General features: G+C 48.9%; 1 protein-coding gene across 1 annotated transcript in view; it reads right to left on the bottom strand.

The window, feature by feature from the left end:
• Positions 1-27,868, bottom strand: part of LOC112225775 (Na(+)/H(+) exchange regulatory cofactor NHE-RF2) — a 70,193-nt gene that overhangs the window by 40,880 nt on the left and 1,445 nt on the right. The window contains exon 2 of the mRNA XM_042314803.1: positions 27,177-27,440. Within this exon, the coding sequence (XP_042170737.1) occupies positions 27,177-27,440 (264 nt within the window). The remainder of the gene's footprint in view (positions 1-27,176; positions 27,441-27,868) is intronic.

Below are 27,868 nucleotides of genomic sequence, written 5' to 3'. Positions count from 1 at the left end.
ACAGAGAGGAGGAGGGAACAGAGAGGAGGAGGGAACAGAGAGGGAGGGGGGACAGAGAGGAGGAGGGAACAGAGAGGGATGGAGGAACAGAGAGGAGGGAACAGAGAGGGAGGGAGGAACAGAGAGGAGGGAACAGAGAGGGAGGAGGAACAGAGAGGGAGGGATGAACAGAGAGGAGGAGGGAACAGAGAGGGAGGGATGACAGAGAGGAGGAGGGAACAGAGAGGCAGGGAGGAACAGAGAGGAGGGGGAACAGAGAGGCAGGGAGGAACAGAGAGGAGGGGGGACACAGAGAGGGATGGAGGAACAGAGAGGAGGAGGGAACAGAGAGGGATGGAGGAACAGAGAGGAGGGAACAGAGAGGCAGGGAGGAACAGAGAGGAGGGGGGGGACAGAGAGGGATGGAGGAACAGAGAGGAGGAGGGAACAGAGAGGAGGGGGGACAGGAGGGACAGAGAGGGATGGAGGAACAGAGAGGAGGAGGGAACAGAGAGGGAGGGGGGAACAGAGAGGATGGAGGAACAGAGAGGAGGAGGAACAGAGAGGAGGGGGGAACAGAGAGGGATGGAGGAACAGAGAGGAGGAGGGAACAGAGAGGAGGAGGGAACAGAGAGGAGGAGGGGACAGAGAGGAGGAGGGGAACAGAGAGGAGGGGGAACAGAGAGGAGGGGGAACAGAGAGGAGGAGGAACAGAGAGGAGGGGGAACAGAGAGGAGGAGGGAGAGAGGAGGAGGGAACAGAGAGGAGGGGGGAACAGAGAGGAGGGAGGAACAGAGAGGGGGGAACAGAGGGAACAGAGAGGAGGAGGGAACAGAGAGGGATGGAGGAACAGAGAGGAGGAGGGGAACAGAGAGGGATGGAGGAACAGAGAGGAGGAGGGAACAGAGAGGGATGAGGAACAGAGAGGAGGAGGGGAACAGAGAGGGATGGAGGAACAGAGAGGAGGAGGGAACAGAGAGGAGGGGGGAACAGAGAGGAGGGGGGAACAGAGAGGAGGGGGGAACAGAACAGAGAGGAACAGGAGGGGGAACAGAGAGGAGGAGGGAACAGAGAGGAGGGGGGGGAACAGAGAGGAGGAGGGAACAGAGAGGAGGAGGGAACAGAGAGGAGGAGGGAACAGAGAGGCAGGGAGGAACAGAGAGGAGGAGGGAACAGAGAGGAGGGGGAACAGAGAGGAGGGGGAACAGAGAGGAGGAGGAACAGAGAGGAGGAGGGAACAGAGAGGAGGAGGGAAACAGAGAGGAGGAGGGAACAGAGAGGAGGAGGGGAACAGAGAGGAGGAGGGGAACAGAGAGGAGGAGGGAACAGAGAGGAGGAGGGAGGAACAGAGAGGAGGAGGGGAACAGAGAGGAGGGGGAACAGAGAGGGAGGAGGGAACAGAGAGGAACAGAGAGGAGGGGACAGAGAGGAGGGGGGAACAGAGAGGCAGGAGGGAACAGAGAGGAGGGGGGAACAGAGAGGAGGAGGGAACAGAGAGGGAGGAGGGAACAGAGAGGAGGAGGGAACAGAGAGGAGGAGGGAACAGAGAGGAGGAGGGAACAGAGGGAGGAGGGGACAGAGAGGAGGGGGAACAGAGAGGGAGGGAGGAACAGAGAGGATGGGGGAACAGAGAGGGATGGGGAACAGAGAGGAGGAGGGGAACAGAGAGGGATGGAGGAACAGAGAGGAGGAGGGAACAGAGAGGAGGAGGGAACAGAGAGGAGGAGGGAACAGAGAGGAGGGGGAGGAACAGAGAGGAGGAGGGGAACAGAGAGGAGGAGGGAACAGAGAGGAGGAGGGAACAGAGAGGCAGGGAGGAACAGAGAGGAGGAGGGAACAGAGAGGAGGAGGGAACAGAGAGGCAGGGAGGAACAGAGGGGGAACAGAGAGGAGGAGGGAACAGAGAGGAGGAGGGAACAGAGAGGAGGGGGAACAGAGAGGAGGAGGGAACAGAGAGGAGGAGGGAACAGAGAGGAGGGGGAGGAACAGAGAGGAGGAGGGGACAGAGAGGAGGGGGGAACAGAGAGGAGGAGGGAGGGAACAGAGAGGAGGAGGGAGGAACAGAGAGGAGGAGGGGAAACAGAGAGGAGGAGGGAGGAACAGAGAGGAGGAGGGAGGAACAGAGAGGAGGAGGGAGGAACAGAGAGGAGGAGGGGACAGAGAGGAGGGGGGAACAGAGAGGAGGGAGGGAACAGAGAGGAGGGGGACAGAGAGGAGGAGGGAACAGAGAGGAGGGGGAACAGAGAGGAGGGGGACAGAGAGGAGGGGGAACAGAGAGGAGGGGGGAACAGAGAGGAGGGGGGACAGAGAGGGAGGGGGACAGAGAGGAGGAGGGAACAGAGAGGAGGAGGGAACAGAGAGGAGGGAGGGAGGAACAGAGAGGAGGAGGGAACAGAGAGGAGGAGGGAACAGAGAGGAGGAGGGGACAGAGAGGAGGAGGGGACAGAGAGGAGGAGGGGACAGAGAGGAGGAGGGAACAGAGAGGGAGGGAGGAACAGAGAGGAGGGGGAACAGAGAGGAGGAGGAACAGAGAGGAGGGGGAACAGAGAGGAGGGAGGAACAGAGAGGAGGAGGGAACAGAGAGGAGGAGGGGAACAGAGAGGAGGAGGGGACAGAGAGGAGGAGGGAACAGAGAGGAGGAGGGGAACAGAGAGGGAGGGAGGGAAACAGAGAGGGAGGGGGAACAGAGAGGAGGAGGGAACAGAGAGGGATGGAGGAACAGAGAGGAGGAGGGAACAGAGAGGAGGAGGGGAACAGAGAGGAGGAGGGAACAGAGAGGAGGAGGGAACAGAGAGGAGGAGGGAACAGAGAGGAGGAGGGAACAGAGAGGAGGAGGGAACAGAGAGGAGGAGGGAACAGAGAGGAGGGGGGGAGGGGGACAGAGAGGAGGGGGAACAGAGAGGAGGGGGGAACAGAGAGGAGGGGGAACAGAGAGGAGGAGGGAACAGAGAGGAGGGAGGGAACAGAGAGGAGGGGGGAACAGAGAGGAGGAGGGAACAGAGAGGGAGGGAGGAACAGAGAGGAGGGGGGGACAGAGAGGAGGGGGGGACAGAGAGGAGGGGGGACAGAGAGGAGGAGAGGAACAGAGAGGAGGAGGGAACAGAGAGGAGGGGGGAACAGAGAGGATGGAGGAACAGAGAGGAACAGAGAGGGATGGAGGAACCGAGGGAGGAGGGAACAGAGAGGGAGGAGGGAACAGAGAGGAGGGGGGAACAGAGAGGAGGAGGGAACAGAGAGGAGGGGGGACAGAGAGGAGGGGGGACAGAGAGGAGGGGGGACAGAGAGGAGGGGGGGACAGAGAGGAGGGGGGGAACAGAGAGGGATGGAGGAACAGAGAGGAGGAGGGAACAGAGAGGGAGGGAGGAACAGAGAGGAGGGGGGAACAGAGAGGAGGGGGACAGAGAGGCAGGGAGGAACAGAGAGGAGGAGAGAACAGAGAGGAGGAGGGAACAGAGAGGCAGGGAGGAACAGAGAGGAGGGAGGAACAGAGAGGCAGGGAGGAACAGAGAGGGAGGGGGGAGGAACAGAGAGGGATGGGGAACAGAGAGGAGGGGGACAGAGAGGAGGGGGGAACAGAGAGGGATGGAGGAACAGAGAGGAGGAGGGAACAGAGAGGAGGAGGGGACAGAGAGGAGGATGGAACAGAGAGGCAGGGAGGAACAGAGAGGAGGAGGGGACAGAGAGGAGGAGGAACAGAGAGGAGGAGGGAACAGAGAGGCAGGGGGAGGAACAGAGAGGGAGGGAGGAACAGAGAGGCAGGGGGAGGAACAGAGAGGGAGGGGGGGACAGAGAGGGATGGGGACAGAGAGGAGGGGGGAACAGAGAGGAGGGGGGAACAGAGAGGGATGGAGGAACAGAGAGGAGGAGGGAACAGAGAGGAGGAGGGGACAGAGAGGAGGATGGAACAGAGAGGCAGGGAGGAACAGAGAGGAGGAGGGGACAGAGAGGAGGAGAGAACAGAGAGGAGGAGGGGAACAGAGAGGCAGGGAGGAGGAACAGAGAGGAGGAGGGAACAGAGAGGAGGGGGAACAGAGAGGGATGGAGGAACAGAGGAACAGAGAGGGAGGGAGGAACAGAGAGGGAGGGAGGAACAGAGAGGGATGGAGGAACAGAGAGGCAGGGAGGAACAGAGGGGAGGGAGGAACAGAGAGGAGGGAGACAAAGGCATTAGGGGGCACAAAAATATGCCCAGGGACAACAACTCACAGTTCAGAGAGAAAATCACCACTAGGAGTCTGAGAGAACAGCAACAAAACCCTCACAGTGTGTGTTCTGACAGATAACGAGGCCCAGCTGTGGCTAGGGTTTTCTGGAACAATATGGCTTCAAAACCTGCAGAAGGAGAAATATAAACTCAACTCACAGTTCAGACAGAAAATCCCTGGCCTCAACCACTGGGGAAGAATAGCCACATCAATAGCAACAAGTCCCTGGCTGCCCAGAATCATCACTGGACTAACAGCAGCAGGGACGGAGGACTGGGCAGGGCAGTTTGTCAGTGTATCCACCATGTCACTCAGGTTCCACCATGTCATCCTCACCAGGTTCCACCATGTCTTCCTCACCAGGTTCCACCATGTCTTCCTCACCAGGTTCCACCATGTCTTCCTCACCAGGTTCCACCATGTCTTCCTCACCAGGTTCCACCATGTCTTCCTCACCAGGTTCCACCATGTCTTCCTCACCAGGTTCCACCATGTCTTCCTCACCAGGTTCCACCATGTCTTCCTCACCAGGTTCCACCATGTCTTCCTCACCAGGTTCCACCATGTCTTCCTCACCAGGTTCCACCATGTCTTCCTCACCAGGTTCCACCATGTCTTCCTCACCAGGTTCCACCATGTCCTTCTCACTAGGTTCCACCATGTCTTCCTCACTAGGTTCCACCATGTCTTCCTCAATAGGTTCCGCCATATCAGGCGCATGTGAAAAGTCTTCTGATCAGCTTCTACCCCCAAGCCATAAGACTGCTGAACAGTTCATCAAATGGCTATCTGGACTATTTGCATTGACCCCCTTAATTTATTCATATTTCTTTGCACAGGCTGGATGTAAACTCACTGGACGCTAACCACACACCGAAACATACTACACTGACACTCCAACACACACACACACACCTGCATATTGACGCCACACACATACATTCACATTTCTCACATACGCTGCTGCTACTCTCTGTTTATTATCTATGCATAGTCACTTTACCCCTACCTACATATTACCTCAATTACCTGGACTAACCTGTACCCCTGCACCTTGACTCAGTACCGGTACCGCCTGTAAATAGCATTGTTATTGTCATTTCATTGAATTTGCTTTGAAGATGTTAAGAGCTGCTTGTGAACATTACTGTGTGTGTGTGTGTTAGCGGTGTGTGTGTGTGTTAGCGGTGTGTGTGTGTGTGTGTGTGTGTGTTAGCGGTGTGTGTTCGTGTGTTAGCGGTGTGCGTGCGTGTTAGCGGTGTGTGTGCGTGTGTGTTAGCGTGTGTGCGTGTGTGCGTGCGTGTGTGTGTGCGTGCGTGTTAGCGGTGTGTGCGTGTTAGCGTGTGTGTTAGCGGTGTGTGTGCGTGTGTGTGCGTGTTAGCGGTGTGTGTGTGTGTTGTTAGCGGTGTGCGTGCGTGTTAGTGTGTGCGTGTGTTAGTGTGTGTGTGTGTTAGCGGTGTGTGTGTGTGTGTGTGTGTGTGTGTGCGGTGTGTGTGTGTGTGTGTGTTAGCGGTGTGTGTGTGTGTGTGTGTGTGTGCGGTGTGTGTGTGTGTGTGCGTGTTAGCGGTGTGTGTGTGTGTGTGTGTGTAGCGGTGTGTGTGTGTGTGTGTGTAGCGGTGTGTGTGTGTGTGTGTGTTAGCGGTGTGTGTGTGTGTGTGTGTTAGCGGTGTGTGTGTGTGTGTTAGCGGTGTGTGTGTGTGTTAGCGGTGTGTGTGTGTGTGTGTTAGCGGTGTGTGTGTGTGTTAGCGGTGTGTGTGTGTGTTAGCGGTGTGTGTGTGTGTTAGCGGTGTGTGTGTGTGTGTTAGCGGTGTGTGTGTGTGTGTTAGCGGTGTGTGTGTGTGTGTTAGCGGTGTGTGTGTGTGTGTTAGCGGTGTGTGTGTGTGTGTTAGCGGTGTGTGTGTGTGTGTTAGCGGTGTGTGTGTGTGTTAGCGGTGTGTGTGTGTGTGTTAGCGGTGTGTGTGTGTGTGTTAGCGGTGTGTGTGTGTGTGTTAGCGGTGTGTGTGTGTGTGTTAGCGGTGTGTGTGTGTGTGTTAGCGGTGTGTGTGTGTGTGTGAGTTAGCGGTGTGTGTGTGTGTGTGTGTTAGCGGTGTGTGTGTGTGTGAGTTAGCGGTGTGTGTGTGTGAGTTAGCGGTGTGTGTGTGTGTGTGTTAGCGGTGTGTGTGTGTGAGTTAGCGGTGTGTGTGTGTGAGTTAGCGGTGTGTGTGTGTGTTAGCGGTGTGTGTGTGTGAGTTAGCGGTGTGTGTGTGTGAGTTAGCGGTGTGTGTGTTAGTGTGTGTGTGTGTGTGTTAGCGTGTGTGTGTGTGTTAGCGGTGTGTGTGTGTGTGAGTTAGCGGTGTGTGTGTGTGAGTTAGCGGTGTGTGTGTGTGTGAGTTAGCGGTGTGTGTGTGTGTGAGTTAGCGGTGTGTGTGTGTGTGAGTTAGCGGTGTGTGTGTGTGTGAGTTAGCGGTGTGTGTGTGTGTGAGTTAGCGGTGTGTGTGTGTGTGAGTTAGCGGTGTGTGTGTGTGTGAGTTAGCGGTGTGTGTGTGTGTGAGTTAGCGGTGTGTGTGTGTGTGAGTTAGCGGTGTGTGTGTGTGTGAGTTAGCGGTGTGTGTGTGTGTGAGTTAGCGGTGTGTGTGTGTGTGAGTTAGCGGTGTGTGTGTGTGTGAGTTAGCGGTGTGTGTGTGTGTGAGTTAGCGGTGTGTGTGTGTGTGAGTTAGCGGTGTGTGTGTGTGTGTGAGTTAGCGGTGTGTGTGTGTGTGTGAGTTAGCGGTGTGTGTGTGTGTGAGTTAGCGGTGTGTGTGTGTGTTGAGTTAGCGTGTGTGTGTGTGTGAGTTAGCGGTGTGTGTGTGTGTGAGTTAGCGGTGTGTGTGTGTGTGAGTTAGCGGTGTGTGTGTGTGTGAGTTAGCGGTGTGTGTGTGTGTGTGTGAGTTAGCGGTGTGTGTGTGTGAGTTAGCGGTGTGTGTGTGTGAGTTAGCGGTGTGTGTGTGTGAGTTAGCGGTGTGTGTGTGTGAGTTAGCGGTGTGTGTGTGTGAGTTAGCGGTGTGTGTGTGTGAGTTAGCGGTGTGTGTGTGTGAGTTAGCGGTGTGTGTGTGTGAGTTAGCGGTGTGTGTGTGTGAGTTAGCGGTGTGTGTGTGTTTAGCGGTGTGTGTGTGTTTAGCGGTGCGCGGGTCAACTGTTTGTTCACCCACACCCGCCTGCAATTGCTAATAAACATCCTCAACCGCCCGACTACATGTGAAAGTCTGAGGCCAGCACCCACAAACATAGAACATGTGGCTACAGTCCAATACATTTTGAAAAGGGGGCAGGACTGTTTTTTTGCATAATTTAGATATTATGTTTCTGCTTATAATTTTCTACATTTTGTCTATAATTAGATATATGTAGCTTCTCTCTTGCCATTATATGTTGCCCTAGAAGACTAAATAAACACCTGCTCAACATAATCATGTAATAGATAGAATGAACGAATGCTTCAATCTAGATGACGTCGGTAAAGTTCTCTCTGTCATCTTCATTCACGGAGCAAAGACATTTAGTGACTGGGGAGAAAATGCAAGATACCACCAGTTTGACGGTTGTCAGGAAACAGAAAGCTGTGAAAACGACCCAATGAGTTTCTGATCAGATACAGTTCTGATTGGATGCATATTTTATGTGGCCGAAATACTATCAAATGTTATGATGCTGATAAAGACAGCACCTCTACAGGCGGTATATAACTGCACATTCACATTCTCTCCAGAGGCTGAAAGACAGAAATCCTATTTCTCCACTCCTGTTCCCAAGTCCAAATTGTGTCTACATTTGGTGTATAATTTTACTGCAAGAAATGCTTCATTCTGCAGGAGTTCATAATAAGGCCATTTGAGAGGATATACACCCACAGTCAGCGTCCAGATTTCACTTTCCAGTTAACCCATCTCAACAGTAGGCTACAGTTCTCTTAACATGTCACAGGCCTATTTGAAGTCTGTCTTGTGACTATCGAATTTGTATAGTGCCTCAGAATTATCACCCATAACAACAATATTTAATGACCCGAAACCCGTTTGCCCCGTGGATATATCATCGGGGCCATCAGGTTATGAGTCAACCCACATATCACTAGTGTGTGTGTCTCTGTCTCTGTGTGTGTGTGTGTGTGTGCGCGCTACACAGATATGGAGGTCAACAAGGTGTTTTTGACCTGTTTCCCCCAACACCTACACACTCTATTGACGTCATGAGTGGCGCCAACCCCCACACAATCAAGTGACATAATAGTTTTGCTTGATGCCAACACAGTAAGGTGATATAACTGAATGAGCACCACACAAACACAGTCCTAATGATGTCACACACCTGTTCTCAACCACCGGCACCACAGACGCATGAGAAGAGTAGTCTTTGTAGTGGTTTGGCTGTGTGAGTGTGTGTGTGTAGGTCTGGCTGAGGCTGCTCTGTGTGATGCTGTGAGAAAGTGACACCTGACACTTTATCACAGGTGCTGGTGACAATACAAGACTAAGCCCCGCCTCTTCTGGAGAAGGTGAGAGAGGGGGGTGTGTTTGTGTGACTGGGTAAGTGTTAAGGTGATAGCTGCTGACTAAGCTGTGTGGAGAGGTAAGGGATACATCCTCATGACCACATGGTTCCATTTTCATTTCCTTCGCCATTTCACAGGCAGGTTAAAAGCCAGTCATTCATCCAATGGTAAGGTCTGATTGGCAAGTGTGTGAATATATTTTTTTATTGTTTATTTCACTTTGGTTAATTATCTATTCCACTTGCTTTAAAAAAAAAAAGTTAAGAACAAATTTGCCACCCTATGGGATTCCCAATCACTGCTGTATGTGATACAGCCTGGAATTGAACCAGGGACTGTAGTGATGCCTCTTGCACTGAGATGCAGTGCCACAGACTGTTGTGCCACTCGGGAGCCCCCATTTGCATTGGCAAATCTAAACATATGATTCCCATGCCATTAAAGCCCTTATATTGAAATTGAATAGAAATTGAGAGAGAGAGAGGCAAGCAAAAGACGAAACTCTTTCATTTGATAATGACACAATCTCGTCTCCTCTATCGAAGGGGAGGGGGTGTTCTGTTTCTTTGATTATGTCTCAGGAAGCTGTCAGCTGCTGTTAGGCCCTGGAGTGAGTCTCTTTACATCAGTCTATATATATACACACACCTGAAGGAATAGTCTTGGCTGGGTTAGACAGAGCATTCTACTGTAATATCTAGACCCCTGTCAGTGTGTGCGTGCATATGTGTGTCTCTTTCTCTCTCTTTGTGTGCGTGTGTGAGTGTGTGTGTTTGTGTGGAGAGCAGCCTTCAGATATACCCACTCCCCTGTTAATTAAGCAATAAGGCCAGAGTAAGTGTGGTATATGGCCAATATACCATGGCTAAGGGATGTTCTTACGCGCAACACAATGGGTTATATAACTGTTACACTCCCTCTGCAGCTCCAGTCATTGTCCTCAGTAGGATTCTATCAGTCGTTTAAAAAATATGTTTTAGAAAGCAGGACACGACTCACATGACTGTATAGGTAAGCATGCTATACTTATGGATGAAAATTAGAAAATGTTCTCCTTCCTGTTTTGAGTTTTATATCCACCCCTATTTACATACAGTATGTACATAATATTACAACCATATGCCTGTCTCTCTCTCTCTCTTTCTCCCCAGTTTCACCTTCTTTTTATACGTTATCAAGTCAACCATACACTGTACAGGGTAAATCATTTTTTGGATTCATGTGTATACATTGTGCATAAGGGGGTTGCATTCCTGGTGCTACAGTCAGTACAGCTATAATCACACAGTCAGTACAGCTACAGTCACACAGTCAGTACAGATATAGTCACACAGTCAGTACAGCTACAGTCACACAATCAGTACAGCTAGTCACACAGTCAGTACAGATACAGTCAGTACAGCTTTAGTCACACAGTCAGTACAGCTATAATCACACAGTCAGTACAGCTATAGTCACACAGTCAGTACAGATACAGTCACACAGTCTGTACAGCTACAGTCACACAGTCAGTGCAGCTATAGTCACACAGTCAGTGCAGCTATAGTCACACAGTCAGTACAGATACAGTCACACAGTCAGTACAGCTTTAGTCACACAGTCAGTACAGCTTTAGTCACACAGTCAGTACAGCTATAATCACACAGTCAGTACAGCTATAGTCACAGTCAGTACAGCTACAGTCAGTACAGCTATAGTCACACAGTCAGTACAGCTATAGTCAGTCAGTACAGCTACAGTCAGTACAGCTATAGTCACACAGTCAGTGCAGCTACAGTCACTCAGTCAGTGCAGCTACAGTCACTCAGTCAGTGCAGCTACAGTCACTCAGTCAGTGCAGCTACAGTCACTCAGTCAGTGCAGCTACGATACAGTCACTCAGTCAGTGCAGCTACGATACAGTCACTCAGTCAGTGCAGCTACGATACAGTCACTCAGTCAGTGCAGCTACAGTCACACAGTCAGTACAGCTACAGTCACAATCAGTACAGCTATAGTCACAATCAGTACAGATACAGTCACACAGTCAGTACAGCTATAATCACACAGTCAGTACAGATATAGTCACACAGTCAGTACAGCTATAGTCACACAGTCAGTACAGCTATAGTCACACAGTCAGTACAGATAGTCACACAGTCAGTACAGCTTTAGTCACACAGTCAGTACAGCTTTAGTCACACAGTCAGTACAGCTTTAGTCACACAGTCAGTACAGCTTTAGTCACACAGTCAGTACAGCTATAATCACACAGTCAGTACAGCTATAGTCACACAGTCAGTACAGATACAGTCACACAGTCAGTACAGATACAGTCACACAGTCAGTACAGCTATAGTCACACAGTCAGTACAGATACAGTCACACAGTCAGTACAGCTATAGTCACACAGTCATTACAGCTACAGTCAGTACAGCTACAGTCAGTACAGCTACAGTCACACAGTCAGTACAGCTACAGTCAGTACAGCTATAGTCATACAGTCAGTACAGATATAGTCACACAGATATAGTCACAGTCAGTACAGCTATAGTCACACAGTCAGTACAGATACAGTCACACAGTCAGTACAGCTTTAGTCACACAGTCAGTACAGCTATAATCACAGTCAGTACAGCCATAGTCACACAGTCAGTACAGATACAGTCACACAGTCAGTACAGATACAGTCACAGTCAGTACAGCTATAGTCACACAGTCAGTACAGCTATAGTCACACAGTCAGTACAGCTATAGTCACACAGTCAGTACAGATACAGTCACACAGTCAGTACAGCTACAGTCACACAGTCAGTACAGCTACAGTCACACAGTCAGTACAGCTACAGTCACACAGTCAGTACAGCTAGTCACACAGTCAGTACAGCTACAGTCACACAGCCAGTACAGCTATAGTCACACAGTCAGTACAGCTACAGTCATACAGTCAGTACAGCTACAGTCACACAGTCAGTACAGCTACAGTCACACAGTCAGTACAGCTACAGTCACACAGTCAGTACAGCTACAGTCACACAGTCAGTACAGATACAGTCACACAGTCAGTACAGCTATAATCACAGTCAGTACAGATATAGTCACACAGTCAGTACAGCTACAGTCACAGTCAGTACAGCTACAGTCACACAGTCAGTACAGCTACAGTCACACAGTCAGTACAACTACAGCCAAACAGTCAGTGCAGCTACAGTCACAGTCAGTACAGCTACAGTCAGTACAGCTACAGTCACACAGTCAGTACAGCTACAGTCAGTACCGCTACAGTCACTCAGTCAGTACAGCTACAGTCAGTACAGCTACAGTCAGTACAGCTACAGTCAGTACAGCTATAGTCACACAGTCAGTACAGCTACAGTCACACAGTCAGTACAGCTACAGTCAGTCAGTACAGATACAGTCACACAGTCAGTACAGCTACAGTCAGTACAGCTACAGTCACACAGTCAGTACAGCTACAGTCACAGTCAGTACAGCTACAGTCACACAGTCAGTACAGCTACAGTCACACAGTCAGTACAGCTACAGTCACACAGTCAGTACAGCTACAGTCACACAGTCAGTACAGCTATAATCACAGTCAGTACAGATATAGTCACACAGTCAGTACAGCTACAGTCACACAATCAGTACAGCTATAGTCACACAGTCAGTACAGATACAGTCACACAGTCAGTACAGCTTTAATCACAGAGTCAGTACAGATACAGTCACACAGTCAGTACAGCTATAGTCAAACAGTCAGTACAGCTACAGTCAGTACAGCTACAGTCAGTACAGCTACAGTCACACAGTCAGTACAGCTATAGTCACACAGTCAGTACAGCTATAGTCACACAGTCAGTACAGATATAGTCACACAGTCAGTACAGATAGTCACAGTCAGTACAGCTAGTCACACAATCAGTACAGCTATAGTCACACAATCAGTACAGCTATAGTCACACAGTCAGTACAGATACAGTCACACAGTCAGTACAGATACAGTCACACAGTCAGTACAGCTATGATCACACAGTCAGTACAGCTATAGTCACACAGTCAGTACAGATACAGTCACACACAGTCAGTACAGATACAGTCACACAGTCAGTACAGCTACAGTCACTCAGTCAGTGCAGCTACGATACAGTCACTCAGTCAGTGCAGCTACAGTCACACAATCAGTACAGATACAGTCACACAGTCAGTACAGATACAGTCACACAGTCAGTACAGCTTTAGTCACACAGTCAGTACAGCTATAATCACACAGTCAGTACAGCTATAGTCAGTCAGTACAGATACAGTCACACAGTCAGTACAGATACAGTCACACAGTCAGTACAGCTATAGTCAGTCAGTACAGCTACAGTCAGTACAGCTATAGTCACACAGTCAGTGCAGCTACAGTCACTCAGTCAGTGCAGCTACAGTCACTCAGTCAGTCAGTGCAGCTACAGTCACTCAGTCAGTGCAGCTACAGTCACTCAGTCAGTGCAGCTACGATACAGTCACTCAGTCAGTGCAGCTACAGTCACACAGTCAGTGCAGCTACGATACAGTCACTCAGTCAGTGCAGCTACAGTCACTCAGTCAGTCAGTGCAGCTACAGTCACTCAGTCAGTGCAGCTACAGTCACTCAGTCAGTGCAGCTACGATACAGTCACTCAGTCAGTGCAGCTACAGTCACACAGTCAGTGCAGCTACGATACAGTAACTCAGTCAGTGCAGCTACAGTCACTCAGTCAGTGCAGCTACAGTCAGTACCGCTACTGTCAGTACAGCTACAGTCACACAGTCAGTACAGCTATAGTCACACTGTCAGTACAGATATAGTCACACAGTCAGTACAGCTACAGTCACACAGTCAGTACAGCTACAGTCACACAATCAGTACAGCTACAGTCACACTGTCAGTACAGATATAGTCACACAGTCAGTACAGACACAGTCACACAGTCAGTACAGATACAGTCACACAGTCAGTGCAGATAGTCACACAGTCAGTACAGCTACAGTCAGTACAGCTACAGTCAGTACAGCTACAGTCACACAGTCAGTACAGCTATAGTCACACAGTCAGTACAGCTATAGTCACACAGTCAGTACAGCTACAGTCAGTACAGCTATAGTCACTCACTCAGTCAGTACAGCTACAGTCACTCACTCAGTCAGTGCAGCTACAGTCACTCAGTCAGTGCAGCTACGATACAGTCACTCAGTCAGTGCAGCTACAGTCACAGTCAGTACAGCTACAGTCACACAATCAGTACAGCTATAGTCACACAGTCAGTACAGATACAGTCACACAGTCAGTACAGCTTTAGTCACACAGTCAGAACAGCTACAGTCAGTACAGCTACAGTCAGTACAGCTACAGTCACACAGTCAGTACAGCTACAGTCACACAGTCAGTACAGCTACAGTCAGTACAGCTACAGTCAGTACAGATACAGTCACACAGTCAGTACAGATAGTCACACAGTCAGTACAGCTACAGTCAGTACAGCTACAGTCACACAGTCAGTACAGCTACAGTCAGTACCGCTACAGTCACTCAGTCAGTACAGCTACAGTCAGTACAGCTATAGTCACACAGTCAGTACAGCTATAGTCACACAGTCAGTACAGCTACAGTCACACAGTCAGTACAGCTACAGTCACACAGTCAGTACAGCTACAGTCACACAGTCAGTACAGCTACAGTCACACAGTCAGTACAGCTACAGTCACACAGTCAGTACAGATATAGTCACACAGTCAGTACAGCTACAGTCACAGTCAGTACAGCTACAGTCACACAGTCAGTACAACTACAGCCAAACAGTCAGTACAGCTACAGTCACACAGTCAGTACAGCTACAGTCAGTACAGCTATAGTCACACAGTCAGTACAGCTACAGTCAGTACAGCTACAGTCACACAGTCAGTACAGCTATAGTCACACAGTCAGTACAGCTACAGTCACACAATCAGTACAGCTATAGTCACACGGTCAGTACAGATACAGTCACACAGTCAGTACAGCTATAGTCACACAGTCAGTACAGCTATAGTCACACAGTCAGTACAGCTATAGTCACACAGTCAGTACAGCTACAGTCACACAGTCAGTACAGCTACAGTCACACAGTCAGTACAGCTATAGTCACACAGTCAGTACAGCTACAGTCACACAGTCAGTACAGCTACAGTCAGTACAGCTACAGTCACTCACTCAGTCAGTGCAGCTACAGTCACTCACTCAGTCAGTGCAGCTACAGTCACTCAGTCAGTGCAGCTACGATACAGTCACTCAGTCAGTGCAGCTACAGTCACACAGTCAGTACAGCTACGATACAGTAACTCAGTCAGTGCAGCTACAGTCACTCAGTCAGTGCAGCTACAGTCAGTACCGCTACTGTCAGTACAGCTACAGTCACACAGTCAGTACAGCTATAGTCACACTGTCAGTACAGATATAGTCACACAGTCAGTACAGCTACAGTCACACAGTCAGTACAGCTACAGTCACACAATCAGTACAGCTACAGTCACACTGTCAGTACAGATATAGTCACACAGTCAGTACAGACACAGTCACACAGTCAGTACAGATACAGTCACACAGTCAGTGCAGATAGTCACACAGTCAGTACAGCTACAGTCAGTACAGCTACAGTCAGTACAGCTACAGTCACACAGTCAGTACAGCTATAGTCACACAGTCAGTACAGCTACAGTCACACAGTCAGTACAGCTACAGTCAGTACAGCTATAGTCACTCACTCAGTCAGTGCAGCTACAGTCACTCAGTCAGTGCAGCTACGATACAGTCACTCAGTCAGTGCAGCTACAGTCACACAGTCAGTACAGCTACAGTCACACAGTCAGTACAGCTACAGTCACACAGTCAGTACAGCTACAGTCACACAGTCAGTACAGCTACAGTCACACAGTCAGTACAGCTACAGTCAGTACAGCTACAGTCAGTACAGCTACAGTCACACAGTCAGTACAGCTACAGTCACACAGTCAGTACAGCTACAGTCAGTACAGCTACAGTCAGTACAGATACAGTCACACAGTCAGTACAGATAGTCACACAGTCAGTACAGCTACAGTCAGTACAGCTACAGTCACACAGTCAGTACAGCTACAGTCAGTACCGCTACAGTCACTCAGTCAGTACAGCTACAGTCAGTACAGCTATAGTCACACAGTCAGTACAGCTATAGTCACACAGTCAGTACAGCTACAGTCACACAGTCAGTACAGCTACAGTCACACAGTCAGTACAGCTACAGTCACACAGTCAGTACAGCTACAGTCACACAGTCAGTACAGCTACAGTCACACAGTCAGTACAGATATAGTCACACAGTCAGTACAGCTACAGTCACAGTCAGTACAGCTACAGTCACACAGTCAGTACAACTACAGCCAAACAGTCAGTACAGCTACAGTCACACAGTCAGTACAGCTACAGTCAGTACAGCTATAGTCACACAGTCAGTACAGCTACAGTCAGTACAGCTACAGTCACACAGTCAGTACAGCTATAGTCACACAGTCAGTACAGCTACAGTCACACAATCAGTACAGCTATAGTCACACGGTCAGTACAGATACAGTCACACAGTCAATACAGCTTTAGTCACACAGTCAGTACAGCTATAATCACACAGTCAGTACAGCTATAGTCACAGTCAGTACAGATACAGTCACACAGTCAGTACAGCTACAGTCACACAGTCAGTACAGCTACAGTCACTCAGTCAGTACAGCTACAGTCACTCAGTCAGTGCAGCTACAGTCACTCAGTCAGTGCAGCTACGATACAGTCACTCAGTCAGTGCAGCTACAGTCACACAGTCAGTACAGCTACAGTCACACAGTCAGTACAGCTACAGTCACACAGTCAGTACAGATACAGTCACACAGTCAGTACAGCTACAGTCACACAGTCAGTACAGCTACAGTCACACAGTCAGTACAGCTACAGTCAGTACAGCTACAGTCAGTACAGCTACAGTCAGTACAGCTACAGTCACTCAGTCAGTACAGCTACAGTCACACAGTCAGTACAGCTACAGTCAGTACAGCTACAGTCACTCACTCAGTCAGTGCAGCTACGATACAGTCACTCAGTCAGTGCAGCTACAGTCACACAGTCAGTACAGCTACAGTCACACAGTCAGTACAGCTACAGTCACACAATCAGTACAGCTATAGTCACACAGTCAGTACAGATACAGTCACACAGTCAGTACAGCTATAGTCACACAGTCAGTACAGCTACAGTCAGTACAGCTACAGTCAGTACAGCTACAGTCAGTACAGCTACAGTCACAGTCAGTACAGCTATAGTCACACAGTCCGTACAGCTACAGTCAGTACAGCTACAGTCACTCACTCAGTCAGTGCAGCTACAGTCAGTACAGCTATAGTCACACAGTCAGTACAGCTACAGTCACACAGTCAGTACAGCTACAGTCAGTACAGCTACAATCACACACTCAGTCAGTACAGCTACAGTCACACAGTCAGTACAGCTACAGTCACACAGTCAGTACAGCTACAGTCACACAGTCAGTACAGCTACAGTCACACAGTCAGTACAGCTACAGTCACACAGTCAGTACAGCTACAGTCACACAGTCAGTACAGCTACAGTCACACAGTCAGTACAGCTACAGTCACACAGTCAGTACAGATAGTCACACAGTCAGTACAGATATAGTCACACAGTCAGTACAGCTACAGTCACACAGTCAGTACAGCTACAGTCACACAGTCAGTACAGCTACAGTCACACAGTCAGTACAGCTACAGTCACACAGTCAGTACAACTACAGCCAAACAGTCAGTACAGCTACAGTCACACAGTCAGTACAGCTACAGTCAGTACAGCTACAGTCATACAGTCAGTACAGCTACAGTCAGTACCGCTACAGTCACTCAGTCAGTACAGCTACAGTCAGTACAGCTACAGTCAGTACAGCTATAGTCACACAGTCAGTACAGCTATAATCACACAGTCAGTACAGCTACAGTCACACAGTCAGTACAGCTACAGTCACACAGTCAGTACAGCTACAGTCACACAGTCAGTACAGCTACAGTCACACAGTCAGTACAGCTACAGTCACACAGTCAGTACAGCTACAGTCACACAGTCAGTACAGATACAGTCACACAGTCAGTACAGATACAGTCACACAGTCAGTACAGATACAGTCACACAGTCAGTACAGCTATAGTCACACAGTCAGTACAGCTACAGTCACACAGTCAGTACAGCTACAGTCACACAGTCAGTACAGCTACAGTCAGTACAGCTACAGTCAGTACAGCTATAGTCACACAGGCAGTACAGCTATAATCACACAGTCAGTACAGATACAGTCACACAGTCAGTACAGATACAGTCAGTACAGCTACAGTCACACAGTCAGTACAGATACAGTCACACAGTCAGTACAGCTATAATCACAGTCAGTACAGATATAGTCACACAGTCAGTACAGATATAGTCACACAGTCAGTACAGCTACAGTCACACAGTCAGTACAGCTACAGTCACACAGTCAGTACAGCTACAGTCACACAGTCAGTACAGATACAGTCACACAGTCAGTACAGCTATAGGCACAGTCAGTACAGATACAGTCACACAGTCAGTACAGATACAGTCACACAGTCAGTACAGCTATAGTCACACAGTCAGTACAGCTACAGTCAATACAGCTTTAATCACACAGTCAGTACAGCTATAATCACACAGTCAGTACAGCTATAGTCACAGTCAGTACAGATACAGTCACACAGTCAGTACAGATACAGTCACACAGTCAGTACAGCTATAGTCACACAGTCAGTACAGTTACAGTCAGTACAGCTACAGTCAGTACAGCTATAGTCACACAGTCAGTACAGCTATAGTCACAGTCAGTACAGCTACAGTCAGTACAGCTATAGTCACAGTCAGTACAGCTACAGTCACACAGTCAGTACAGCTACAGTCAGTACAGCTACAGTCACTCAGTCAGTGCAGCTACGATACAGTCACTCAGTCAGTGCAGCTACGATACAGTCACTCAGTCAGTGCAGCTACAGTCACTCAGTCAGTCAGTGCAGCTACAGTCACTCAGTCAGTCAGTGCAGCTACAGTCACTCAGTCAGTCAGTGCAGCTACAGTCACTCAGTCAGTCAGTGCAGCTACAGTCACTCAGTCAGTCAGTGCAGCTACAGTCACTCAGTCAGTCAGTGCAGCTACAGTCACTCAGTCAGTGCAGCTACGATACAGTCACTCAGTCAGTGCAGCTACAGTCACTCAGTCAGTGCAGCTACGATACAGTCACTCAGTCAGTGCAGCTACAGTCACTCAGTCAGTCAGTGCAGCTACAGTCACTCAGTCAGTCAGTGCAGCTACAGTCACTCAGTCAGTGCAGCTACAGTCACTCAGTCAGTGCAGCTACAGTCACTCAGTCAGTGCAGCTACGATACAGTCACTCAGTCAGTGCAGCTACAGTCAGTCAGTACAGCTACGCTACAGTCACTCAGTCAGTGCAGCTACGATACAGTCACTCAGTCAGTGCAGCTACGATACAGTCACTCAGTCAGTGCAGCTACGATACAGTCACTCAGTCAGTGCAGCTACAGTCACACAGTCAGTACAGCTACAGTCACAATCAGTACAGCTATAGTCACAATCAGTACAGATACAGTCACACAGTCAGTACAGCTATAATCACACAGTCAGTACAGCTATAGTCACACAGTCAGTACAGCTATAGTCACACAGTCAGTACAGCTATAGTCACACAGTCAGTACAGCTACAGTCAGTACAGCTACAGTCACACAGTCAGTACAGCTACAGTCACACAATCAGTACAGCTATAGTCACACGGTCAGTACAGATACAGTCACACAGTCAATACAGCTTTAGTCACACAGTCAGTACAGCTATAATCACAGTCAGTACAGATATAGTCACACAGTCAGTACAGATATAGTCACACAGTCAGTACAGCTACAGTCACACAATCAGTACAGCTATAGTCACACAATCAGTACAGATACAGTCACACAGTCAGTACAGATACAGTCACACAGTCAGTACAGCTATAGGCACAGTCAGTACAGATACAGTCACACAGTCAGTACAGATACAGTCACACAGTCAGTACAGATACAGTCACACAGTCAGTACAGCTACAGTCAGTACAGCTACAGTCACACAGTCAGTACAGCTATAGTCACACAGTCAGTACAGCTACAGTCACACGGTCAGTACAGATACAGTCACACAGTCAATACAGCTTTAGTCACACAGTCAGTACAGCTATAATCACACAGTCAGTACAGCTATAGTCACAGTCAGTACAGATACAGTCACTCAGTCAGTGCAGCTACGATACAGTCACTCAGTCAGTGCAGCTACAGTCACTCAGTCAGTCAGTGCAGCTACAGTCACTCAGTCAGTCAGTGCAGCTACAGTCACTCAGTCAGTCAGTGCAGCTACAGTCACAGTCAGTCAGTGCAGCTACAGTCACTCAGTCAGTCAGTGCAGCTACAGTCACTCAGTCAGTCAGTGCAGCTACAGTCACTCAGTCAGTCAGTGCAGCTACAGTCACTCAGTCAGTCAGTGCAGCTACAGTCACTCAGTCAGTGCAGCTACGATACAGTCACTCAGTCAGTGCAGCTACAGTCACTCAGTCAGTGCAGCTACGATACAGTCACTCAGTCAGTGCAGCTACAGTCACTCAGTCAGTCAGTGCAGCTACAGTCACTCAGTCAGTCAGTGCAGCTACAGTCACTCAGTCAGTGCAGCTACAGTCACTCAGTCAGTGCAGCTACGATACAGTCACTCAGTCAGTGCAGCTACAGTCACTCAGTCAGTACGGCTACGATACAGTCACTCAGTCAGTACGGCTACGATACAGTCACTCAGTCAGTACTGCTACGATACAGTCACTCAGTCAGTACGGCTACGATACAGTCACTCAGTCAGTACGGCTACGATACAGTCACTCAGTCAGTACGGCTACGATACAGTCACTCAGTCAGTACGGCTACGATACAGTCACTCAGTCAGTACGGCTACGATACAGTCACTCAGTCAGTACGGCTACGATACAGTCACTCAGTCAGTACTAGAGGTCGACCGATTAAATAGGGCCGATTTCAAGTCATAACAATTGGAAATATGTATTTTTGGACACCGATTTGACTGATGTAAAACATTTATTTTTACACCTTTATTTAACTAGGCAAGTCAATTAAGAACACATTCTTATTTTCAATGACGGCCTAGGAACGGTGGGTTAACTGCCTTGTTCAGGGGATGAATGACAGAGTTTTACCTTGTCAGCTCGGGGATTCAATCTTGCAACCTTCCAGTTAACTAGTCCAACGCTCCAACCACCTGCCTCTCATTGCACTCCACGAGGAGCCTGCCTGTTACGCGAATGTGGTAAGAAGCCAAGGTAAGTTGCTAGCTAGCATTAAACTTATCTTATAAAAAACAATCAATCATTATCACTAGTTAACTACACATGGTTGATGATATTACTAGTTTACCTAGCGGGTCCAGCGTTGCATATAATCGATGCGGTGTGTATTCGCGAAAAAGGACTGTCCTTGCTCCAATGTGTACCTAACCATAAACATCAATGCCTTTCTCCCCCCCCCCAATTTTGTGGTATCCAATTGTTTTAGTAGCTACTATCTTGTCTCATCGCTACAACTCCCGCGCAGAGACAAAGGTTGAAAGTCATGCGTCCTCCGATACACAACCCAACCAAGCCGCACTGCTTCTTAACACAGTGCGCATCCAACGTCACTCGCTCTGAGACTTGGAGTGGTTGTTCCCCTTGCTCTGCATGGATAACGCTGCTTCGAGGGTGGCTGTTGTCGATGTGTTCCTGATTCGAGCCCAGGGAGGAGCGAGGAGAGGGACGGAAGCTATATTGTTACACTGGCAATACTAAAGTGCTTATAAGAACATCCAATAATCAAAGGTTAATGAAATACAAATGGTATAGAGAGAAATAGTCCTATAATTCCTATAATAACTACAACCTAAAACTTCTTACCTGGGAATATTGAAGACTCATGTTAAAAGGAACCACCAGCTTTCATATGTTCTCATGTTCTGAGCAAGGAACTAAAACATTAGCTTTCTTACATGGCACATAATGCACTTTTACTTTCTTCTCCAACACTTTGTTTTTTCAGGATTTAAACCAAATTGAACATGTTTGATTATTTATTTGAGGCTAAATTTATTTTATTTATGTATTATATTAAGTTAAAATAAGTGTTAATTCAGTATTGTTGTAATTGTCATTATTACAAATACATTTTTTAAATTATTTTTAAAATCGGTCGACCTCTAGTCAGTACAGCCACATAGTCAGTACAGCTACAGTCCCACAGCCAGTACAGTCACACAGTCAGCACAGCTACAGTCACACAGCCAGTACAGTCACACAGTCAGAACAGATACAGTCCCACAGCCAGTACAGTCACAGTCAGTACAGTCACACAGTCAGAACAGATACAGTCCCACAGCCAGTACAGTCACAGTCAGTACAGTCACAGTCAGTACAGCTACAGTCACACAGCTAGTACAGTCACACAGTCAGAACAGATACAGTCCCACAGTCTGCACAGCTACAGTCCCACAGCCAGTACAGTCACAGTCAGTACAGTCACACAGTCAGTACAGGTACAGTCCCACAGCCAGTACAGTCACACAGTCAGAACAGATACAGTCCCACAGCCAGTACAGTCACACAGTCAGTACAGCTACAGTCCCACAGCCAGTACAGTCACTCAGTCAGAACAGCTACAGTCACTCAGTCAGTACAGCTACAGTACAGTCACATAGTCAGTACAGCCTGAAATCAGTTGGTTCTGAGTTAATCTCTTCTTCTGGACTCTCTTAGCCGTCTCTCAAATCTACAGGAGTGTAAACAGTAGAGGAATGCAGGGAAAAGGAAACCAGAAGATGAAGGGAGATCAAACCCAGAAAACCCCAGTGAGAATCGTATGACTTCTACACTCACAGATGCACTGATGCAAAAGGTGGCATGTGGACATACAGACAAGCATGCATACACCCACGTACGCAGGCAGTAATGCACACATGCACATATGCAGACACACACACGCGTGCACACATGAACATACACACACACACACACACATTAGGCAAATGTGTTAGTGATTATGGTTGGTGACAGGGGGTCTGTGGAGCTCTGTAGAGGCGCTGCCTGCACTACTTCCCAGCCCCAGAACAGACTGGGCTGCAGACTGGAGCCTAATCCCTCTGCTCCTCCCTCGACTCCTCCCCCCAGGAAGTCCTGGAATTCAAGGTAACCCTAGGAGTCTGGCTGCCCTGACAACACTTACTGTAGCAAACTGGGCTCACTGCATACACAGTAGAGAAGAGAGGAAAAGAGAGGTCCTTTAGAGTTCTAGATAACTGAGTAGACTAAACAGTCACATCTAAAACTGATCAGAACTGCTCTGTGGTTAAGCAGCCATCCTGTGAAAGACTGCTGCCCTGCTACAGAGCCCCTCCCTCCCTGTTCCCCCATCCATCCAGCTGGTCAGACGTTTCCACGTCTGTTTTATGGACCACAGCGGAGGCCAAGGAGGGAAAACAGACGTGTGTGGGAGACAGGGTGTGAGACAGACGGCTGGTACTGATAGCTAGGAGGGACGTTCCAGTCGTACCCCCCCACTCTCTACGTCAGCCTCTGGAGTCTGCAATGGAAGTTACAGATGCATGGTCCATGTTTTATATTGCATATCTAGACTGAAATCCATCTCTTATAAAACATGGACTCTAAGTTGGGACACTGACAGAGTACAGGCATTGGGGTCAGCTGAAGAGACCGGATACTGTCCCCTTAATATTTTATAATGAGTCCTGGCCACCAACTAAACTATATCAACAAATAAATACATTATTTTAGCTCTGTGGATTAGAGTGGACACACACGCATGCATGCACATATCACACTTTGATCCCTTTGTGATGAAACAGGAAATATCACCTCGTCCACCCACAGCTTGTTACACATTACCGTAGACATGTCCAGCTGCAGGACCCTAGTCCTACGTGAGAGTGTGTGTGCGCGTGCCGTGCATACATGAGAGTGTGTGTGTGTGTGCCGTGCATACATGAGTGTGTGTGTATGTGTGTGCATACATGAGTGTGTGTGCGTGCCGTGCATACATGAGTGTGTGTGTGTGTGTGTCGTGCATACATGAGTGTGTGAGTGTGTGTGAGTGTGTGTGCGTGCCGTGCATACATGAGTGTGTGTGTGTGCCGTGCATACATGAGTGTGTGTGTGTGTGTGTGCATACATGAGTGTGTGTGCGTGCCGTGCATACATGAGTGTGTGTGTGTGTGTGTGTGTGCATACATGAGTGTGTGAGTGTGCCGTGCATACATGTGTGTGTGTGTGTGTGCGTGCCGTGCATACATGTGTGTGAGTGTGCCGTGCATACATGAGTGTGTGTGTGTGTGCCGTGCATGCATACATGAGTGTGCGTGCCGTGCATACATGAGTGTGAGTGTGCGTGCCGTGCATACATGAGTGTGTGAGTGTGCCGTGCATACATGAGTGTGAGTGTGCGTGCCGTGCATACATGAGTGTGAGTGTTGTGTGCGTGCCGTGCATACATGTGTGTGAGTGTGCCGTGCATACATGAGTGTGAGTGTGTGTGCCGTGCATACATGAGTGTGAGTGTGCGTGCCGTGCATACATGAGTGTGTGAGTGTGTGTGCGTGCCTTGCATACATGTGTGTGAGTGTGCCGTGCATACATGTGTGTGAGTGTGTGTGCCGTGCATACATGAGTGTGAGTGTGCGTGCCGTGCATACATGAGTGTGAGTGTGCGTGCCATGCATACATGAGTGTGTGAGTGTGCCGTGCATACATGAGTGTGAGTGTGCGTGCCGTGCATACATGAGAGTGTGAGTGTTGTGTGCGTGCCGTGCATACATGTGTGTGAGTGTGCCGTGCATACATGTGTGTGAGTGTGTGTGCCGTGCATACATGAGTGTGAGTGTGTGTGCCGTGCATACATGAGTGTGAGTGTGTGTGCGTGCATACATGAGTGTGTGTGCGTGCCGTGCATACATGAGTGTGTGTGTGTGTGTGCGTGCCGTGCATACATGAGTGTGAGTGTGCCGTGCATACATGTGTGTGAGTGTGCCGTGCATACATGTGTGTGAGTGTGTGTGCCGTGCATACATGAGTGTGTGAGTGTGCCGTGCATACATGAGAGTGTGAGTGTGCGTGCCGTGCATACATGAGAGTGTGAGTGTTGTGTGCGTGCCGTGCATACATGTGTGTGAGTGTGCCGTGCATACATGAGAGTGTGAGTGTGCGTGCCGTGCATACATGAGAGTGTGAGTTTGCGTGCCGTGCATACATGAGTGTGTGAGTGTGAGTGTGCGTGCCGTGCATACATGTGAGTGTGAGTGTGCGTGCCGTGCATACATGTGAGTGTGAGTGTGCGTGCCGTGCATACATGTGAGTGTGAGTGTCCTCCAGACATCCACACTACCCTACACTGGCCCACTGACTGGCTGTTGTGCAGGGTTTCCCAAACTCGGTCCTTTCCTCTCCTTTCCTCTCCTTTCCTCCTCTCCACTTGGAAAGGATTTGTTTCTGGGGTCTCTGTGTATTTTATGTTCTCTTCAGGCAAGCTTGGGCAGAGAGAGATTGAGAGAGAGAGGGAGGGGTGTGGGGGGGGGATACATTTCCTGAAACTTAGTTAGGCCTTCTGGCCCCTCAGGCTGCTGGGATTTCTCTCCACGGCTCACAAAGCGATCGCAGCTGAGCAAAGGGTAAACACACACACACACACACACACACACACACACTGCATGCACACGTGCACACATACACCACACGCCCCGCCCCCCCCCACACACACACACACTGATTGGCCCTGTCAGTGCTTTTGTAGAAATAAGAGTTCTGCATCGTGCACCAATTGGCAAGATGAGCGTAAGTGAAAACACATGTTCTGTTGAATGCATGAAACAGAAGCAGAGGAGCCTCCTCTTGCAGATGAAAACAATAGCAGAGTAGATTGTCAGGAAGACAGGGACCCAACGGAAATGTTTTACAAATCAACATGCAATACTTGAACTAGATTTGAGAAAACAAACGGTTTGCAGCCCAGGGCTATAAGCCAGGGCTATCATATTTCAGACATCTGCACATACAACCATTCACCAGAACATGTTCACCCAAGGGTCCCTATTCATAAAGCTTTACAGAGTAGGAGGGCTGATCTAGGATCAGGTCCCCCTGTCCATCCATCTTATTTATTGTTATTTATTTATTATGATCTAAAACACTAAACTGATCCTAGCCCAGCACTTCTACACTTGAGGTCTACTGTAATACTGTGTGGATAGTAGTTTCTACAGCCACAGGATGTCAGTGAGGTACTTGGAATTGCTGCATTGTCCATTGGGTCAGAATCCTAACCACTGTGATGTAATGACCCTTGACCTTTGAGTGCCTTTCTGACCATTGAAACTACAAGAAGTCTGGAACCAATCCTGCCATCTGACACACACACACACACATTATGACTACTGTGTGTTGACAGGTCTTGGACAGGGCTCCCTTCAAATAGAGGACAGGTCTAATCTAATCTAGGCCATCAGATCAGGTTGGAGCTCAGTCAGCCAGCTCAAAAAACAAGACCCAGGTAATCAGATCTAAGCGGGTATAGGAGGGAGTCACCCTTATACAAATTTACCTTAGATCTGTGTCTATCTCCCCCTAATAGTGTAGGTTATGATTTGGGGAAGATAGACTGACCCTAGATCTGTGACTAAAGGCAATCAGATGTTATACATCGGCTTCTCTGGCTGCTACAGCGAGAGAATGCTGACCCACATTCAAATACCAGCACACGATGACAGCATGGTACTGTGCAGATAGCAGATAGCAGTTCGGGTTTAGCTACCCTTGAGCTACCCTTGAACTCAATCTTACCTGGAACCCACAGGGTGAAAGCAAGAGAGGAAGACCCAAGAACAGCTGGAGTGGTGACACAGAACAAGACATGAAGAATGTGGGGGTGACGTATCAACACCTTGAAGGAATGGTGCAGGACAGAAGGGTTTGGAAGAGATAGGAAGCGTGGAATTCCATAAGGAATTCAAAGGCCTAAGTAAGTACTGTATGTTCTCTCGAACATCCCCTAACATCAGCCATAATCCCCGAAATACCATCCCCTGATCCAGGAGCCTTCAGTCCATCTCTGATGTGCAGATATGAGTGCAGGATTTTGTTCCAGCCAAGAACACAAGAACACAGCCCTACTCCAGTGTAAAAAGCATGTATCTATGTCAGCTGGTGGTCTCTGGTGTGTGTTTGTGCATGTGGAAGCTTTTGTTCCAGTCCAGCACTAACCCACCACCACAACGCCCCTACAAAGTAAACATCCATTGAGTCTCAACCGAGGGGGTACGCACCTTCTTGGCGGCCCGCGACGGAGACCTTCGCGTGGGCTTGGGTACCTCTCTGGTCAGGGTAGTGGGCAGCTTGGACACGGAGCCGTTCTCTCTCTGGCTGGGGGCGAGGAGGCCGGGGGCGAGGAGGGGGGTGGTGAGGCTGGGGGTGAGGCAGGGGACACAGAGGTGGGTCCCCCCAGACGGACAGCCATCTCCTCGGTGCAGACGAGGCGCAGGCTGCGGAGGTACTCGTCCGTCTCCCGGTCTACCACCAGCAGTCTGGTCTCATGCTCCACCGCCTTGATCCTCTGCACCACCTGTGGGGAGAGGGAGATCATTATTGCACATCATTATAACACTGTACATAGCCATAATATGACATTTGAAATGTGGATATTTGAAACTTGTGAGTGTTACTGTTCATTTTTTAAATTGTATATATTACTCTGTTGTTTATTATCTAGTTCACTTGCTTTGGCAATATAAACATATGTTTCCTATGCCAATAAAGCCCTTTGAATGGAATGGAACAAAGGAGAGGATGAAAACGTAAGACAGGGAGAGAAAGAGAATGAGAGTAATAACATGATAATTGACATGATAATGAAGTAGTGAACTACAGGGAATAGGGGGTGATGGGAGACAGAAACACCAACACTCTCTAGAGTAGCTGGACCCTACATCATGTCAGCCTCTTTGTTGAAGTGTCTAAA

Source organism: Oncorhynchus tshawytscha, unplaced genomic scaffold (assembly GCF_018296145.1).
Source record: "Oncorhynchus tshawytscha isolate Ot180627B unplaced genomic scaffold, Otsh_v2.0 Un_contig_1757_pilon_pilon, whole genome shotgun sequence".
Lineage (NCBI taxonomy): Eukaryota > Metazoa > Chordata > Actinopteri > Salmoniformes > Salmonidae > Oncorhynchus > Oncorhynchus tshawytscha.
This window is presented reverse-complemented; position numbering and strand designations above follow the sequence as displayed.